Genomic DNA, 18,726 nt, shown 5'->3' on the forward strand with positions numbered 1-18,726 from the left:
TGGCCCATGAGGTCTCTTCCAACTCTACTATTCTATGATTCTATAACACTGTGCAAGTACGCACAACTAAGGCACACTTTAAATCAGCATCATTTAAGAAAATGACTTTGAAGTAGCTGCTGGACAATAAATGCTACTAATCTTTGCATCTTTTCCTGTAAGGACTAGAAATACACCCTCTTCTTATAGACCCCCAAGCTTTAACAATTCTGAATATTAGACAAACCCTAATGCCTAGGGTGGCTTAGGAAGGAGGGTCAACATTTGTTCTCTGGAAATCTCAGTCTACATACATACTTTTTTTAGCCATTAACACAGCTACTTCCAATTTATACTATGAGCTACCATAGTGAACAGCAACATTCCAATTGCTTTTCTAAATTCCCGCCTGCTTTTTCTCTCTAAAATTATTAGCTATATTTTTCATAATTTTTCAAGAAACTCATTTTATACTTCTTAGGGAAATACACATTAGGATGAAAAGTAATCTATTCTTGGTAATATTCCAAGCCATCCCCTAAATCACAAACCCCAACTAAAACAAAGAGAAGTCACTGGGGTGTTTCAACAGTCTAATTATATTGTGACAGTAATCAAGCTTTTATTATTCAATTATTTGCTTGCAAAAAGCAGCTTTAAAGGAAGTACCTAATACTTTTTATTGCCAGGGAAGAATCAAGTCTTATCTAGAAGGAGTGTACCAAAAATGGCATCTTTCAGCAACTGATAGTCACTTTAATGATTAGAAAACCAAGTGAAATGCACCTATATTGAAGGGGTGGGGTGCCACTATAGCAGCTTAGTCATTTACAAATTCCATCTTAAATTGCAACTCCACATAAAGTGTTTAAATTGCCATCCCTAATCAGCAATGCACTGCTTTCCTGCCTTATTAAAAGTAGAATTGCAAATGCCACTTAGAAGTTTTCATCTTCTAAATTCACAATTCTTCACTATTGTGATCTTTAATCCCATTTAAGGATGCATATACATACAGTATTGGGAAGGAATGCCAACAGTTAAGGATGTATTTATTTTTGGGAGATCCTGTATAAGCAGCAGCAGCAGCTCATGTCACTGAACGCTGTGCAAAAGAGAAATCAATGATGAGTATCTTTAGATCGAAAGAACAAGAACTGTTGAAAATCAGCCCTTTTGTAGAACTTTTTTAAAAAGAGAGAGAAGGGAAAGCCAGCTTTTTAGGAGCACTTTCAAGCTCAAAACTTATTATTTAAGGCCAAGTTTACGCAAGTCAGTTTCAAACTATGAACTTTAAATTTACATTCTATTAAGTATTGTGTTTTAAATATTTGTATTTCAAGGTATATTTTATTTGGGTGTTTTAACCAACTGTGTTGTGCCCCCGCCTCAAGCTATGTGAAGAGCCAGGTAACAAGTAAAATCTTGTTATTCTTAAGTTACTGCAAACTAAAAGAAACTTCAACCCCTCATTTTCCTTTCTGATGTGATATTTGCTATAAATTTTTGCTTTACATTTCCTTTCATCATTATTAAGCCCTTAAAGATGCATTGCATTTCATTTCAGATGTGATATTTGCTATAAACTGTTTCTTTGACTTTACATGCCCTTTCCTGCATAGATACTTCATTATTGAGCCTTTAAAGCTCTGCATTACATTTCAGATGTGGTATATTTCCTATAAACTTTTTTTGCATTCCCTTTCCTGGATATATGATGGAAAATACCTTCATAATTACTAAGCCCTTAAAAGATATATTGCATGGCATTTCAGGTGTGGTATCTGCTATAAATTGTTCCTTTTACTTTACATTCCCTTTCCTGCAAATATACTTAATTACTAAGCCTTTAAAGATGTATTACATTGCATTTCAGGTGTGGCATTTGCTATTCTTTGACTTACATTCCCTTCCTTGCATAAATGATGGGGAAAAACTTCTTAATTATTAAGCCCTTAAAACACATTGCATTGCATTTCAGATGTGATATTTGCTATAACCTGTTTCTTTGACTTTACACGCCCTTTCCTGCATATACTTCATTATTATGCCCTTAAAGAAGTATTGCATTTCATTTCAGGTGTGGTATTTGCTGTAAATTGTTTGATTTTACATTTGTTTTCTTGCATATATGATGGAAAATGCCTTCATAAATATTAACCCCTTAAAAGACACATATTGCATTTCACAAGTGATAATTGCTGTAACTATTTGAGTTTACATTCCATTTCCTGCATATATACTTCATTATTATCCCTTAAAGAAGTATTGCATTTCATTTCAGGTGTAGTATTTACTATAAACTGTTTTTAACATTCCTTTTCCTGCATATATGGAAAATACCTTCATAATTATTGAGCCCTTAAAGGTGCCTTGCATTGCATTTCAGGTGTGGCATTTGCTATTATTTGACTTTACATTCCCTTTCCTGCATATATGATGGAAAACACCTTCATAATTATTAAGCCCTTAAAAACGTATTGCATTGCATTTCAGGTGCAGCATTTGCTGTAAACTGTTTCTTTGTCTTTACATTCCCTTTCCTGCAAATATACTTCATTATGAAGCCCTTGAAGATGCCTTGCATTGCATTTCAGGTGTGGCATTTGCCATTACGTGGCTTTACATTCCCTTTCCTGCATATATACTTCATTATTAAGCCCTTAAAGAAGTATTGCATTTCTTTTCAGGTGTAGTATTTACTATAAACTGTTTTTAACATTCCTTTTCCTGCATATATGGAAAATACCTTAATAATTATTGAGCCCTTAAAGATGCCTTGCATTGCATTTCAGGTGTGGCATTTGCTATTCTTTGACTTCACATTCCCTTTCCTGCATGTATGATGGAAAACACCTTCATAATTATTAAGCCCTTTAAAACATATTGCATTGCATTTCAGGTGCGGCATTTGCTATAAACTGTTTCTTTGTCTTTACATTCCCTTTCCTGCAAATATACTTCATTATGAAGCCCTTAAAGATGCATTGCATTGCATTTCAGGTGTGGCATTTGCTATTCTTTGACTTCACATTCCCTTTCCTGCATATATGATGGAAAACACCTTCATAATTATTAAGCCCTTTAAAACATATTGCATTGCATTTCAGGTGCGGCATTTGCTATAAACTGTTTCTTTGTCTTTACATTCCCTTTCCTGCAAATATACTTCATTATGAAGCCCTTAAAGATGCCTTGCATTGCATTTCAGGTGTGGCATTTGCTATTATTTGGCTTTACATTCCCTTTCCCTGCATATATGATGGAAAACACCTTCATAATTATTAAGCCCTTATTAAGCCTTCACTGCTAGTGAGCCTTTAAGAGCCTGTCTGGTTAAAACTGTACTTGTAATTACCACTTTCTGCCCTACTTTATGATGCAACCCCTTCCACCCCCCTCCCATTTAAAAGCTTTGCTGCAAAAGATCCCTCCAGCACAACCCCCAAGTGCAAAGCAAAATAGCCAAAAACCTCGTGGGGAGCCTTGTATTTATAGAAAGTCTACGCATGCGCACTTGCCTCCATACGCTCTCTTTTTTTTTTTCTCCTTGGCTTTGTTTCAAGCCTGTTCCCAGCCAACCAATGGGAGGCGAGGAAGGGAAAAGGCTCTCCGCTGATTGGGAAGAGGAAGGAAAGCTGGAGCCCTTCTGCGCAGATGCAGAAGAGAAGCTAATGTTCAGTACCATAGCCCTTTGGACTTCAACTCCCACAATTCCTGGCTATTGGCTCTGCAGGCCGAGACTTCTGGGAAATGGAGTCTAAAACAGTTAGAAGGTCCCAGCTTGAGAGCAATTGCTATTACATTAGCGATACTTAAACTCTTGTGCTGCAGGCTTTTTGGATTGCAACTCCCCAAAGCCTCAAACACCTTAGTGTGATACTATAGTAGAGTCTCACTTATCCAACATATCCAAATGTTGGATAATAAGGAGGGATTAAGGAAAAGCCTATTAAACGTCAAATTACAGTAGAGTCTCACTTATCCAACATAAATGGCCCGGCAGAATGTTGGATAAGCGAATATGTTGGATAATACGGAGGGATTAAGGAAAAGCCTATTAAACATCAAATTAGGTTATGATTTTACAAATTAAACACCAAAACATCATGCTATACAACAAATTTGACAGAAAAAGTAGATCAATATGCAGTAATGCTATGTAGTAATTACTGTATTTACGAATTTAGCACCACAATATCATGATATATTGAAAACATTGACTACAAAAATGCATTGGATAATCCAGAACATTGGATAAGCGAGTGTTGGATAAGTGAGACTCTACTGTACGTTATGATTTTACAAATTAAGCACCAAAACATCATGTTTTACAACAAATGAACAGAAAAAGCAGTTCAATAACACAGTAACGTTTTGCAGTAATTATTACTGTATTTACAAATTTAGCACCAAAACATCACAATGTATTATAAACATTGAGTACAAAAATATTAACTACTAAAATTAACTACAAATAAAGATAGAATTGCATAAAATGAACTTATAGTAACAACATTGTTGGAAATTAAATCTGTAAAAAGTTCAGTCCTTGCTGCCTAGAGAAAGAGCTGTGGATCAGCAGGAGGCAGACTGCGTTGGATAATCCAGGACATTGGATAAGCAAGACTCTACTGTATTGACTTTCAAACATCTAAAGAGACAAAGGAGAGAGCAAAATAAAGCAATAAGTTATGTAAATACATAAACAGGGGTCAGAAGGCATGGGCAAACTTGGGCCCTTCCTCCAGGTGTTTTGGACTTCAACTCCCACAATTCCTAACAGCTGTTAGGAACTGTGGGAGTTGAAGTCTAAAACACCTGGAGCGAGGGCCTGAGTTTGCCCATGCCTGTACAAGAGAGTAATTACCTTTTTTTTCCCAGTGAGGTTTCCATTGAGTGTTGTTCTTTATTTACTGCCCTGATTTTAGAGTTGTTGTAATACTGGTAGCCCGATTTTGTTCATTTTCATGGTTTCCGCCTTTGTGTTAGAGTGGTCCAGCATTTCTATGTTCTCAACACTCAGAAGACAGGGGAATTCCAGACTTGAAACAATCAGGGCCAGCTAACACCTCCCAACAAAGGATTCCCCCAGGCAGGAAGCAGCCAGGCCTTGAAGCTGTAAGGCCATTTAATGCTAATCAAGGTGGCCAATTGTACCATTCACACTTGCCTCAAACAGACAAGAGTTCTTTTTCCTACCTTGGACATATATAAACCCGACTTGCCTAGTTTCCAACAGACCGCACCACCTCTGAGGATGCCTGCCATAGATGTGGGCAAAATGTCAGAAGAGAATGCTTCTGGAACATGGCCAAACAGCCTGGAAAACTCACAACACCCCATTATTATTATTATTATTATTATTATTATTATTATTATTATTATTAACCAGAGCCTCCAGGTGTGACTAAGAGAGTGACTCCTTTTTTTTCTGACGCAAAATTACGACAAATAATGCATATCAAATTACCCCCAGACTATGTATGATATGAAATCTAAAGGAACTTTGTCTTTAGGATCTCATCTCCAAGATGTTTCATTGTGTACATATATTGAAATACTGGTATTCTAAATTCTAATAATTTCTAGTTATAGAAATTATAGAAGTACATATATACCTGAATGTGTGTGTGTGTGTGTGTGTGTGTGTGTGTGTGTGTGTGTATATACACAGTAGAGTCTCACTTATCCAAGCTAAACGGGCCGGCAGAAGCTTGGATAAGTGAATATCTTGGATAATAAGGAGGGATTAAGGAAATGCCTATTAAACATGCCTATTATGATTTTACAAATTAAGCACCAAAACATCATGTTTTACAACAAATTTGACAGAAAAAGCAGTTCAATACGCAGTAATGTTATGTTGTAATTACTGTATTTACGAATTTAGCACCAAAATATCACGATATACTGAAAACATTGACTACAAAAATGGCTTGGATAATCCAGAAATTTGGATAAGCAAGGCTTGGATAAGTGACACTCTACTGTATATATATATAGAGAGAGAGACTGATTGATAGATGATGGACAAAGCTAACGAATATACGAGTATATACAGGCATTACTAACACAGGGAAATAGAAAATGCAATGTATAAGTATAGACTTATGGATAGGCCTAGCTTATGAAAAAAAACTCCATAATGAATTTATTATACTTTCCTTGGCCTTTCCTCTCACTCTTATGGTACAAAAGTGTGAAAATTAAATAAAATCCAATGAAATTAAATATCCAATACATGTGTGCTCCCAAGCCTTTTGGATAAGGGATACTTAATCTCTCTTGTTTCCTTTTTTTAGCTATGAATTTGAAGAAGAACCCATCCACCCAGCTGGTCAACTCAGACGGCATTCGCACAAGAAGAGTGAGAAAAGCAAGAGCGAAAAATTGCTCAGTAGCAGCCACTTGCTGAATCCTGGCTCAAAGAAAGCCATTCATCACAGTGAGGATTTTCAAACAGTGGAGACAAGAACAGCAATGAGAGAGAAACTCCAAACCAGATCAAGCGATCTCCTTGCCAGTTTTGAAGAGGTTCTTCCTTTTCATATTTGTTTTGTTTGATTTATTGCATCTGCACCGTAGCATTAATGCACTTCAACACTACTTGAACTTCCATGGCTCTTGGCTATGGAATCATAAGAGTTGTTGTTTTCCAAGGTCTTCAGCCTTCTCTGCCAAAGAGTGTTGGTTCCTCATCAAACTACAGCTTCTATGATTCCACAGCATTGGGCCATGGCAGTTAAAGTGGTGTCAAACTGAATATATTCTACACTCTAGATTAGGCATGGGCAAATTTTGGCCCTCTGGGTGTTTTGGACTTCAACTCTCACCATTCCTAACAGCCTATCGGCTGTTAGGAATGGTGGGAGTTGAAGTCCAAAACACCTGGAGGGCTGAAATTTGCCCATGGCTGTTGTAGATGCACACTACGTCAAAAATGTGCATTCTTCTTCCAATGAAGTCGTAGTAAGACAGTGGCCATCTTACAGATCTGATGTACACTGAATATACTTTAGCCTAGAGCAGGGGTCCTCAAACTAAGGCCCGGGGGCCAGATGCGGCCCTCCAAAGTCATTGACCTGGCCCCTGTCCTAAAATTTAGACTTAGGGTTGACCTAAATCTACCTCGTCTTTGGAGGTCTCTTTGCTTACCTATGGCCTTATGAGATCGTCTAGATGGTCTTTGAAGGTCTCTTTGCTTAGCTACGCCCTTATGAGACCATCAAGATGGCTTTTGGAGGTCACTTTCCTTACTTATCATCCTTTGAGACCATTTAGATGGTCTTTGAGGATCCCTTTCCTTATCTATGGTCTTATGAGACCATCTAGATGGTCTTTGGAGGTCTCATTGCTTACCTATGGTCTTATGAGATCGTCTAGATCAGGGGTTCCCAAACTAAAGTCCTCCAAGGTCATTGACCTGGCCTCTGTCCTACACTTTAGACTTAGGGTTGACCTAAGTCTGAAATGACTTGAAGGCACACAACAACAACAATCCTAATTTTGGACTATTTCATCCTAGTCCGGCCCCCCAACAGTCTGAAGGACTGTGAATCGGCCCTCCACTTAAAAAGTTTGAGGACCCCTGGCCTAGAGCATGGGAAATGTACTTTTCTAGATCATAACCCCTAGAACAATGGTTCTCAAGCTGGTAAACCGGCTGGGATTTCTGGGAGTTGTAGGTCAAAACACCTGGGAACCCACAGGTTGAGAACCATTGCAGTACTGCCGCTACACTTCATCATGGGTTTTCTGGGGATGAGTGTTTGTAACTCACTTAAACATAAGGTAAAGGTAAAGGTTTTCCCGACCTTAAGTCCAGTCATATCCGACTCTGGGGGTTGGTGCTCATCTCCATTTCTAAGCCGAAGAGCCGGCGTTGTCCGTAAACACCTCCAAGGTCATGTGGCCGGCATGATTGCATGATGCGCCATTACCTTCCCACTGGAGTGGTACCTATCGATCTACTTGCATTTGCATCTTGTTAAACTGCTAGGTTGGCAGAAGCTAGGGTTAACAGCAAGCGCTCACTCAGCTTTCCAGATTCGAACCTGCAACCTTTCGTTCTGCAAGTTCAGCAGCTCAGTGCCTTAACACGCTGCGCCATCAGGGGCTCCCTCACCTAAACATACCCAGTGGTTTTCATGGCTGAAACACCTGGGGACCCCAGGTTGAGAACCACTGCTCTAGAATCTTCCTTGTTGATTGGTGGATTCTCGCAATTGTAAGAGTAGTTTCGTCAGAGTCTACACTAGTACTGCACAGTGATGGCAGAAGATGACAACATACCTGTTGGGGTATTCACTATGCAATTGAAAATCTTTTGATCCCACTTGAACTGCCATGGTTCTCTGGGTGCATTTACACTGTAGAACTAATGCAGACTGACCCCGCGTTAATTGCTATGGCTCAATGCTAGTTTTACGAGGCTTTCTGTCTTCTCTGCTAAAATGGGCTGTTGCCTCACCAAACCATAACTCTCATGATTCCATAACATGGGGCTATGGCAGTTCAGGAGCCTCCGGTGGCACAGCGGGTTAAACCACTGAGCTGCTGAACTTGCTGACCAAAAGGTCGGTGGTTCGAATCCGGGGATCAGGGTGAGCTCCCCCTATTAGCCCCAGCTTCTGCCAACCTAGCAGTTCGAAAACATGTAAATGTGAGTAGATCAACAGGTACTGCTCCGGCTGGAAGGTAATGGCGCTCCATGAGATCATGGCAGCCACATCATCTTGGAGGTGTCTACGGACAATGCTGGTTCTTCGGCTTAGAAATGGAGATGAGCACCAACCCCCAGGGTCGGACATGACTAGACTTAATGTCAGGGGAAAAGCTTTATCTATGGCAGTTAAAGTAGTGGCAAACTGTATTACTACTGCAGTCTAGATGCACCTATAATGGAATCCTGGGGTGTATAGTTTGAGGAAAGGTTTAGAATTCTTTGCAAGAAAACTCTCTCAGTTTAGAGGACACTAAATAAGTCAAAGTTCCCATTAAACTAGAAATTGTATGATTCCATAGAATTAAACCACAGCGGTTAAAATGAGATCGATGTGATGGAAATGCACAGTCTGGCACATGGCTTTAGAGTTACGTGTCAAAACTTTAATGTTTTGCCTTCTATTTTGTCCCTTGGTTTTAGGATTCCTCAAAAAGAAGGCATCACAAGAGGCTTTCCGGAATCGCCAGCCCAGCACAACATGGAGAGGAAGGGGATGCAAACACCTCTTTGACTGCACCAATGGAGGATTCACTGGAGAGCCTGAGAATTGCCAAGCAAACATCAAGTGATGTGTCTTCATGCAATGCCCCTTTGCTGGATGTAAACAGCGACCCTTCATCCATGACATCAGTCAGACCGCTTGCAAAAACATTGGATGAAACAGCTAGAAATTCAACCAGTGGCAGAGGGGAACTGTTGGCCAATTTGTTGTCAGAACATCAACTTGAAGAAAGCAAGCCCATGTCCAATCACGGCATCGAAAAGAACAAAAAAAGCACTCGCTTAAACCTTTTTCAGCAGCAGATATCTATGGGAAGTGAAAAAAGAGGAAGATCACTGAAAAACAGTGACATTCGGGTTTCGGAATGCAGGTAGGACCTGTTTATATTGTGTTCTTTTTCCAAATACCACCCCAAGCACCTACACACCAAAATGCGTTTTAAATCTTTTTATTTCTACACTGTGGTGCCTTTCAATCAGTCGTGTGTTTAAAACACCACTAGAGTGCGCTCCTGTAAAAACAATGGTTCCTATGACTAGCTTATTTGTGATTGCCTGATAATATATACTCATGTGTATAAGTCAACTTCGTGCATATGTAGAGGGCAGGTTTGGGGCCAAATGATGGATTTTGAGATAACCCATGGATAAATCAAGGGTTATTCTGCAGAGAGGAGAAAGCATCAATGTTACATCGCTGGCTACCACCACAATTTTCCTATCAAGGCATTTAAAAAGGCCAGAAGTGGCACTGCGGGAAAGAGAGTAGGGGGGTTGGTGCTTTTTAAAAGGTTATCTCTGGACAAACTAAGTTCCTGCCACTCTACTCAGTGAAGAAGATGGTTCTTTTTTCTATAAAGTTAAGGTATCGTGATCACATTGACCCATGGATATGTTGACTCACCTTTTCGGAGTTGATTTTTGTTTATACTAAAATTTCTAGACTTATGCATGAATGTATAGCAGGGGTCCCCAAACTAAGGCCCTTGGGCCGGATGCGGCCCTCCAAGGTCATTTACCTGGCCCCCACCCTCAGTTTTATAATATAATATTGTATATACCTATAATATTGATAGTAATATTATAATGTAATGCAATATAATACCAATAATAATACCATATAATAATATTAATTATGTATTATATATTACATGTAATATTACTAATAATATTACAGTATAGTGGTATAGTTCAATGTAGTAATATATAATCCTAATATTGTTCTATGCTAATAGTATAATATATTGTATGTACATATCAATTGTAAGCCACTCTGAGTCCCCTTCGGGGTGAGAAGGGTAGGATATAAATGTAGTAAAAAATAAATAAATAATAAAATTTTGACTTAGGCTTGCCCAAAATCTGAAATGACTTGAAGGCACACAGCAACAACAATCCTAATTAACTTGACTATCTCGTTGGCCAGAAGCAGGTCCACACTTCCCATTGAAATCCTGATCGGTTTGTGTTGGTTAAAATTGTTTTTATTTTTAAATATTGTATTTTTATTTCGTTGTTGTTGTTGTTGTTGTTGTTGTTGTTTTTGCACTACAAATAAGACATATGCAGTGTGTATAGGAATTTGTTCGTTTTTTTTTTAAATGATAATTCGGCTCCTCAACAATCTGAAGGATTGTGGACCGGCCCTCTGCTTTAAAAGTTTGAGGACCCCTGGTGTATAGGATAGTTCATTCTGTGGCAAACTCCTATAAGATTTACTACCAAAGTGTTTTGATGCAAGAGCTGAAATATATAAGGATGCTGCCCTACGAATGGAGGAGAAGCTCCTGTTGAAGAAAGTTTGGTTTGAGCACCAATAGAGGAGTTGTAACATTTTCTAATCAGTATAATTTGTTGTTGTGTGCATTCAAGTTTTATCTTCTAGCAATGCCATTGCAGGGTTTTCTTCGCAATATCTGTTCAGAGGGGATTTGCTTTTGCCATCTTCTTGAGGCTGAGAGTCTGTAATTTGCCCAAGTTTCCCATGACCAAGTGGGGGTTCGAACCCTGGTCTCCAAAGTTAAGTTAGCAATCCCTCGTGGCCGAGTCTGATTGTCTTCCAAGAGTTGAATCTTGGTGATGGGTCTTGGTGGTAAGTGACTGTAGAGTCCGATTGTGGATCAGCATGGCCTTTGGCAGCAAGGACATACATTTCCAGGTGGAAAGCGGTCCCAACAAGGGTTTGTTTGAGGCACTTTCTTTCTCTTGACATGTTTCTCTCTCTTGCCTTCCATTTGTGCCTCTTCAGAACCCACTGCTGGTAACAACTGACCTCTAGTTAGAGGTTTGAGAGCCAGGGCTTCCCAGATCTTGGTGTTTTTTCCACATTTTTTAAGGTCAACTTTACATCTATGTTGCTGTCCACTGACATTCCATTTTTCATTCTTGAACTGAGAATAAAGTAGCTGGGTTGTTGTGAGTTTTTCGGGCTGTATGGCCATGTTCCAGAAGCATTTTCTCCTGACGTTTCACCCACATCTGTGGCAGACATCCTCAGAGGTTTTGAAGTACAGTAGAGTCTCACTTATCCAAGCTAAACGGGCCGGCAGAAGCTTGGATAAGCGAATATCTTGGATAATAAGGAGGGATTAAGGAAAAGCCTATTAAACATCAAATTAGGTTATGATTTTAGAAATTAAGCACCAAAACATCATATTATACAACAAATTTGACAGAAAAAGTAGTTCAATATGCAGTAATGTTATGTTGTAATTACTGTATTTACGAATTTAGCACCAGAATACCATGATATATTAAAAACATTGACTACAAAAATGGCTTGGATAATCCAGAAGCTTGGATAAGCGAGGCTTGGATAAGTGAGATTCTGCTGTATATTGGAAACTATAGGCTAGTGAGGTTTGTATATCTGTGGAAGGTCCAGGGTGGGAGAAAAAACTCTGGGCTCTAGCTAATAAAGTAGCTGCTTTGGGAGTCAATGATGGGGCATTCAAACAATGTAACTGCTCCAGTGAAGTTAATGGAGAATAATAACTTCCAGGCTGGTGGTCTTTGCTTTTTCTAGAATGCTGACGTTTTTCTGCCTGTCTTCTTCCCAAGAGATTTTCAGGATTTTTCGAAGGCAACGTTGATAGAATCTTTCCAGAAGTGGAGAATGATGTTTGTAAACAGTCCATGTTTCTCAGACGTACAGTAGATTTGGAAGAACAATAGCTTTATAAGCAAGCGTCTTGGTATCCCTACAAATGTCCTGATCCTCAGACACTCCCTGGGCATTTGGCAACGGAAAAATGCTGCACTCGCTCAGACCGTATTGTATTTCAGTGTTGTTGACTTTTGTGGAGAGGTGGTTGCTTAGGTAGTGGAAGTGGTCACCATTTTATAGCATTACACCATTAAGCTTTATTGCTGGCTTTGCAAAGGGATTGGATGATGCCTTTTGCTGGTAGAGCACTTTTGTTTTCTCAGTGTTTCGTGAGAGGCAAAGCTTTTCATATGCTTCTGCAAAGGTACAGTAGAGTCTCACTTATCCAAGCTAAACGGACCAGCAGAACCTTGGATAAGCGAATATCTTGGATAATAAGGAAGGATTAAGGAAAAGCCTATTAAACATCAAATTGGGTTATGATTTTACAAATTAAGCACCAAAACATCATGTTATACAATAAATTTGACAGAAAAGTAGTTCAATACGCAGTAATGTTATGTTGGAATTACTGTATTTACGAATTTAGCACCAAAATATCACGATATATTGAAAACATTGACTACAAAAATGCCTTGGATAATCCAGAACCTTGGATAAGCGAGTCTTGGATAAGTGTGACTCTACTGTATTTATGTTTGCTTGTAGGTCCTATGCTCCAGAGTTGCAGTCCTATGCTTGAACCACTATACTGTGCTGGCTCTTCAAGGAATAGAACATGCTTCTTTAGAAACCAAGTTGAGTAACTGGGTTGTTGTTGTTGTGCATTTTCCAGGCCGTATGGCTATGTTCCAGAACATGGAACATGTATGGTTATGTTCTGGAATATGGCCATATAGCCCTGAAATGCACAACCACCCAGTGATTCTGGCCATGAAAGCCTTCGACAACACAAGCTGAGTAAGTTGAGAACCCACAAGTTCTATATGGTATAGAAACATTTTCCCCATTTCTTCATATAATATTACAATTTATGGTAATCCAATTTCATGGATTGACAGGAGAATGTGCAGCGGAGAAAAACATTTCCAACAAGGCGGGAGTATTTTCTGGCAATGGGGGCAAAGGTTTTTACCATAGGCTTCCAGAGCCCCATAACTGGACAAGATGGGCCAGCGCTGTTGGCACATACCTTCCTGTTGCCCAGTGGCAGCCGGGATGACCACGAGCCATTTCCCCCCCCTCTCCTGCCATAAACCCCTTCCTGCTGTGCAAGCCAATTCGAGACATTCTTTTTCTCGTTCTTCTCATTCCGGTTAAGCTTGTTTATGTTTTTAAAGCCGCGGTTTGACATTTTCAAAAGCACCCGCCAGTTATCCAGCCGCAGCCCCGGGCACCTTGTTTTAATTTCAGTTTTTTTGCCTGTGCTTGCTGTCTGGCGAAAGGGAATAAGACGGAGGACCGCAAGGATACATCAAAAGGATAGCTTGGATCCCAGCCCCTATGCGCCATCCGTGTGAGAGAGCGGAGTGGGACTTCTCCCTTTTTTCGTTCCTTTAAGCCTGCCAGAAAAACAGAAAGCTCTGTTGATTTATTAGGGCAAAGGAAAAGTTTAACACAATATAGTATTCCTTTCGGTGTCAGCAAGCAACACCTTAAATGTCACATCGGGACTGTAACACATGATTTTGTGGGTCACGAGGGTGTGCCCAACTTACATTTTGAAAAGGAAGGTGATGGATTGTAAAGCTGTTTTAATGGGATTCCTGAATTTCATCAGATTTTTAAGAGTGTAAATTCAAAGAAAGAAAAAGACTGAGGAAGGAAAGGGAGCACACAGCAAATAATCAAGGGCTAACTGTGTCCTTGATATGAGCGGATAATATTTCCAAAATCAGGCCCCTACACGTTTGCAAGGGTTAGAACTCAGGAACACCACAAACTTGGGAAAACTGATGTTCCCAAAAAGCACTTTTTCAAACCAATGGGAATACTCCACTCCAGGAATCTCTAGGTCAGGGGTCCTCAAACTAAGGTTCATGGACCAGATGTGGCCCTCCATGCCCGGCTCCCGTCTTAAGCCTGAAACAACTTGAAGGCACACTACAACAACAATCCTAATTAACTTGACTCTCTCATCAGCCAAAAGCAGGCCCATACTTCCCACTGAAATACTGGTAAGTTTGTGTTGGTTAAAATGATTCTTTGTGTTGTTGAAAGCTTTCATGGCCAGAATCACTGGGTTGCTGTGAGTTTTCCAGGCTCTATGGCTATGTTCCAGAAGCATTCTCTTCTGACGTTTCGCCCGCATCTATGACAAGCATCCTCAGAGGTTGTGAAATCTGTTGGAAACTAGGCAAGTGGGGTTTATTATCTATGGAATAATGTCCAGAGTGGGAGAAAGGACTCCTGTCTGTTTGAGGCAAGTGTGAATGTTGCAACATGAAAGGCACTGCAGACTAATTCAACCAGAGAAGTCAGCCATAGCTGAGCACTTGATGAACCAACCTGGACACAGCATATGATTTGAGATCACAGAAATGCTGGACCCCTCGAACAACTACAGTATCAGACTGCACAGAGAAGCCATTGAAATCCATAAGCAGGTGGAGAATTTCAACAGAAAAAAGGAAACCATCAAAATGGATAAAATCTGGCTGCCAGTATTAAAAAACTCTAAAATTAGGACAGTAAATAAATAACATACTCTGAAAGCAGTGGACGTCCAAACAAGAAACAATCAGGGCCAGTGAACACCTCCTAACAAAGGATTCCCCCAGGCAGTAAGCAACCAGGCTTTGAGGCTGCAAGACTATTCAGTGCTAATCAAGGTGGCCAATTGCAACATTCACACTTGCCTCAAGCAGACAAGAGTTCTTTCTTCCACCCTGGACATTTCACAGATATATAAACCCCACTTGCCTAGTTTTCAACAGACCTCACAACCTCTAAGGATGCCTGCCATAGATGTAGGCGAAACAGCATAAGATAATGCTTCTGGAACATGGCCAGACAGCCCGGAAAACTCACAACAAACCAAAATTGTTCTTCATTTTTAATATTGTGTTGTTTTTCTATGGGGGTTTTTTCCACGCCAAACAAAATATGTGCAGTCTGTGTAGGAATGCATTCATGTTTTTTCCAAACTATAGTTCACTCCCAACAGTTTGGGGGACCATGAACCGGCCTTCTACTTAAAATATTTGAGACCTGCTCATCTAGGTCATCAAGGGGGACTTTGCCGGGAAAAGTTGTTTAATGATGGAAGCTTCCAGTGGAGCAACAAAGACACCAACCCACACTATTTTTATTTATGTAGCAGCCTTCCTCCAGCCTAGCGTCTTCCCACTACTTTGCACTACAATTCTCTTGCCACTGAAATTGCTGGTTGAAGGTAATAGGTGTTGAATTATGTAGCAGGCACAGACTGTAGGCAAGATGAAGGAGGCATGATTTTAGAGCCAGGTTTCCCAAAGCTGATTAGTGGAACCAGTCCGATAACATCTAATCAGGCAACGCAGGGAATAAGACAAAATTAGGAGGTGGCATTGTTAAGGCAAGGCATTTTTTCGCTTAAGTACATTTTCAGAAGGCGTGAACTCAACTCTTAATCAGTGTTTTGCAAGTAGGATGCTCACACCCTCGCTTCCTTTTAAACAGGGCTCCTTACCTTCTCTGCTGGTGCTTCCGCACATCCACACAGTAATATAAAGTCAACAAGGGATTAAATGTTAAATGTCTGCTAATATCATCGGTAGATAGTAATTACACTGGAGAGCTTTAGAAAGTAATGTTTGAAGTGCTTGAAAATATTAAAATTACTTCAAATATAATACACGTTGAGTATTATCTGAAATGTTGAGAAGTAGACATGTTTGGATTTTGGATTTTTTTCTGAGTTTTGGAATACATATTTGCACATAAGTATATAATGCAATCTCATGGAGACGGGACTCTGGTTTAAACACGAAATGCATCGATGTTTCACAGACAATTTATACACATAGCCTGATCCACATTTTAAATAATTTTATGCATAAAACAAAAATGTGTGTACAGTGAACAGTCAGAAAGCAAAGGTATCACTGTTTCATCCACCATGTGACAGTCTTGAGATTTTGGAGTATTTCAGATTTTGGAATTCTGGATTAGAGATCCTCAGCCTGTATCTTCCTTTTTTTTACAGTAGCCTCGAGAGATAGGATAGTATTATTATCCCAGTATTGGGAGAGCAGAGAATGATTAGCCAAAGGCTAAATAATGACTCTTTAGTGCAGAAACATTTTGGAATAGGGACTTCTTGGATGGATTCACTGAGTTTGTGAATTAGTCTACAATACAAAAAATGTATTTTTTCCTTCTTACCTTTATTTCACTTTGTGTTTGAGGGAGTTAATGGAGGACATCTAACTCTGTAGAGTTAGTGGGTTGGCATAACCTGGAGTATATTGGGTTAGAAAAAAATCCCACACAAATGTGGTGGTCTATTCTTAAAAATACAAATCCAAGCTTAGCCAGTGAAAATGGCAACTTCATTCCACACTTCTTGGGTCACAGGATATTTCACAACCTCAGCACGTTCCAGTACTGCAGTGGTTGTCAACCTGTGGGTCCCCAGATGTTTTGGCCTTCAATTCCCAGAAATCCTAACAGTTGGTAAACTGGCTGGGATTTCTGGGAGTGATAGGCCAAAACACCTGGGGAGGGACCCACAGGTTGAGAACTACTGCAGTACTGCCACCCCACTTCATGATGGGTTTTCTGGGGATGAGTATATGTGACTCACCTAAGGACACCCAGTGGTTTTCATGGCTTAACAGGGAATTTGAACCCTGATCTCCAAAGTTGTGGTCCAGTATTCAAACCACTATACCACACTGCTTACAGAACTACCCAATTTGGAATCTGCCTATCTTCGTGATCACATCTTCCCTTATGAACCTGCACGGTCTCTAAGATCCTTTGGGGAGGCTCTTCTCTCGCCCCCACCACCGTCACAGGCGCGGTTGGTGCGGACAAGAGAGAGAGCCTTTTCGGTGGTGGCCCCCCAACTCTGGAACTCCCTCCCAGGGAAATTAGGCTAGTGCCCACCTTGTCCATCTTCGGGAAAGATTTAAAAACGCTGATGTTCCGCTGTGCTTGTGACTTGACAATACCCCAGACAACTTAACCCCAACTAGGATGTAAAATCTTATCCTTGCTCTTTATTACTATTCTCTTCTCAAAGATATTAAGCTCTGTTTTACATTTCCCTTCACTCCAAACTCTGCTCTGATTTGCATCAGTTCGTTCACCCACGCTCAGGAACTGACAGTTATTTCAGGTTTATTGGTTGGTTTGATGCTTGTTTTATATTTTGTTATAATGTTTCTGTTTTATTCTGTTTATGCTATTGTCTATGTACTTAGTATGTACTTAGTATTTTAACTATGTTGATTGGGCTTGTCCACATGTAAGTCTCCCTGAGTTCCTTCGGGGAGATGGAGGTGGGGTACAAAAATTATGTTGTTGTTGTTGTTGTTGTTTTTAATTATTCTAAGTCATGCAAATGCCCATACGGGATCTACAATCTACTATTGTCATTGTCGCACCTCAGGATAGCTTCACCTTGCTGAACACACCAGGCTGTACACAGGTTGAAGTCTTTTGTAGTTTATTAGGAAATAGGAAATAAATAGTTCTTAAAAAGCAAAAGTAAAGATCCAAAAGATTGTTGCAAAACCAAGGCTATACAGAATAATCCAAGAAAATCTTAGGCATAAAACAAGGTTCCAATAATACATGACATAGTCCTATGAACTTGATTACAGGATAATCCAAGAAAGCAAGAGCTGCTTCTAACTCAAACGAGACGTTGCTTTTGACAAAGGTTTCTCTCTCAGCACACCCTTTAATATTCTCTGCACAGCATGAATGCATTTCTTTGCCGTCTGACCTCTTTCTCTTTTTTTGTTTGCTATTCTGACACTCCTGCGAACCCGAAATTCCAAACGGCCAGCTCGATCCAGAGATGCCGTTCCGTCAAGGCCAGATAGCTCCTTAGCAGTAGCCTCTGTCCGCTTTCTGTCCTCCCTTTGCACCTGCCTAGCCTCGGTATCATCAACACCATTCCCTGCTGTGGGAATGCCTCCCTGCTCCTCATCTCTCACAACAGGGACACTCTGAACCTGAATCCCATAATTCCCATCAGAGTCATCTTGCACCTGAATCCCATCATCTTGAACATCTGGAACCTGAATCCCACAATCCCCATCAGAGTCACTCTGAGACTCTGGCTGAGTCACAACAGTCATATAGATTCTATAATTTAACAGAACTCAGAGGTCCAAAAGGAATCATTTCTCACAAATGTGGCATTGTGTTCCTATATCAAGGGGCTTCTAAGAACTCAAGATGCCAGAATTAAAACTGG

At 40.0% G+C, this 18,726-nt stretch overlaps 1 protein-coding gene across 1 annotated transcript in view; it reads left to right on the forward strand.

Moving 5' to 3' along the window:
• The window catches only part of mindy4 (MINDY lysine 48 deubiquitinase 4), a 72,505-nt gene that overhangs the window by 5,240 nt on the left and 48,539 nt on the right, over positions 1-18,726 (forward strand). Inside the window, exons 4-5 of the mRNA XM_008112215.3 lie at positions 6,285-6,516; positions 9,128-9,579. Of these exons, the coding sequence (XP_008110422.2) occupies positions 6,285-6,516; positions 9,128-9,579 (684 nt within the window). The remainder of the gene's footprint in view (positions 1-6,284; positions 6,517-9,127; positions 9,580-18,726) is intronic.

Source organism: Anolis carolinensis, chromosome 6 (assembly GCF_035594765.1).
Source record: "Anolis carolinensis isolate JA03-04 chromosome 6, rAnoCar3.1.pri, whole genome shotgun sequence".
Taxonomy (NCBI): domain Eukaryota; kingdom Metazoa; phylum Chordata; class Lepidosauria; order Squamata; family Dactyloidae; genus Anolis; species Anolis carolinensis.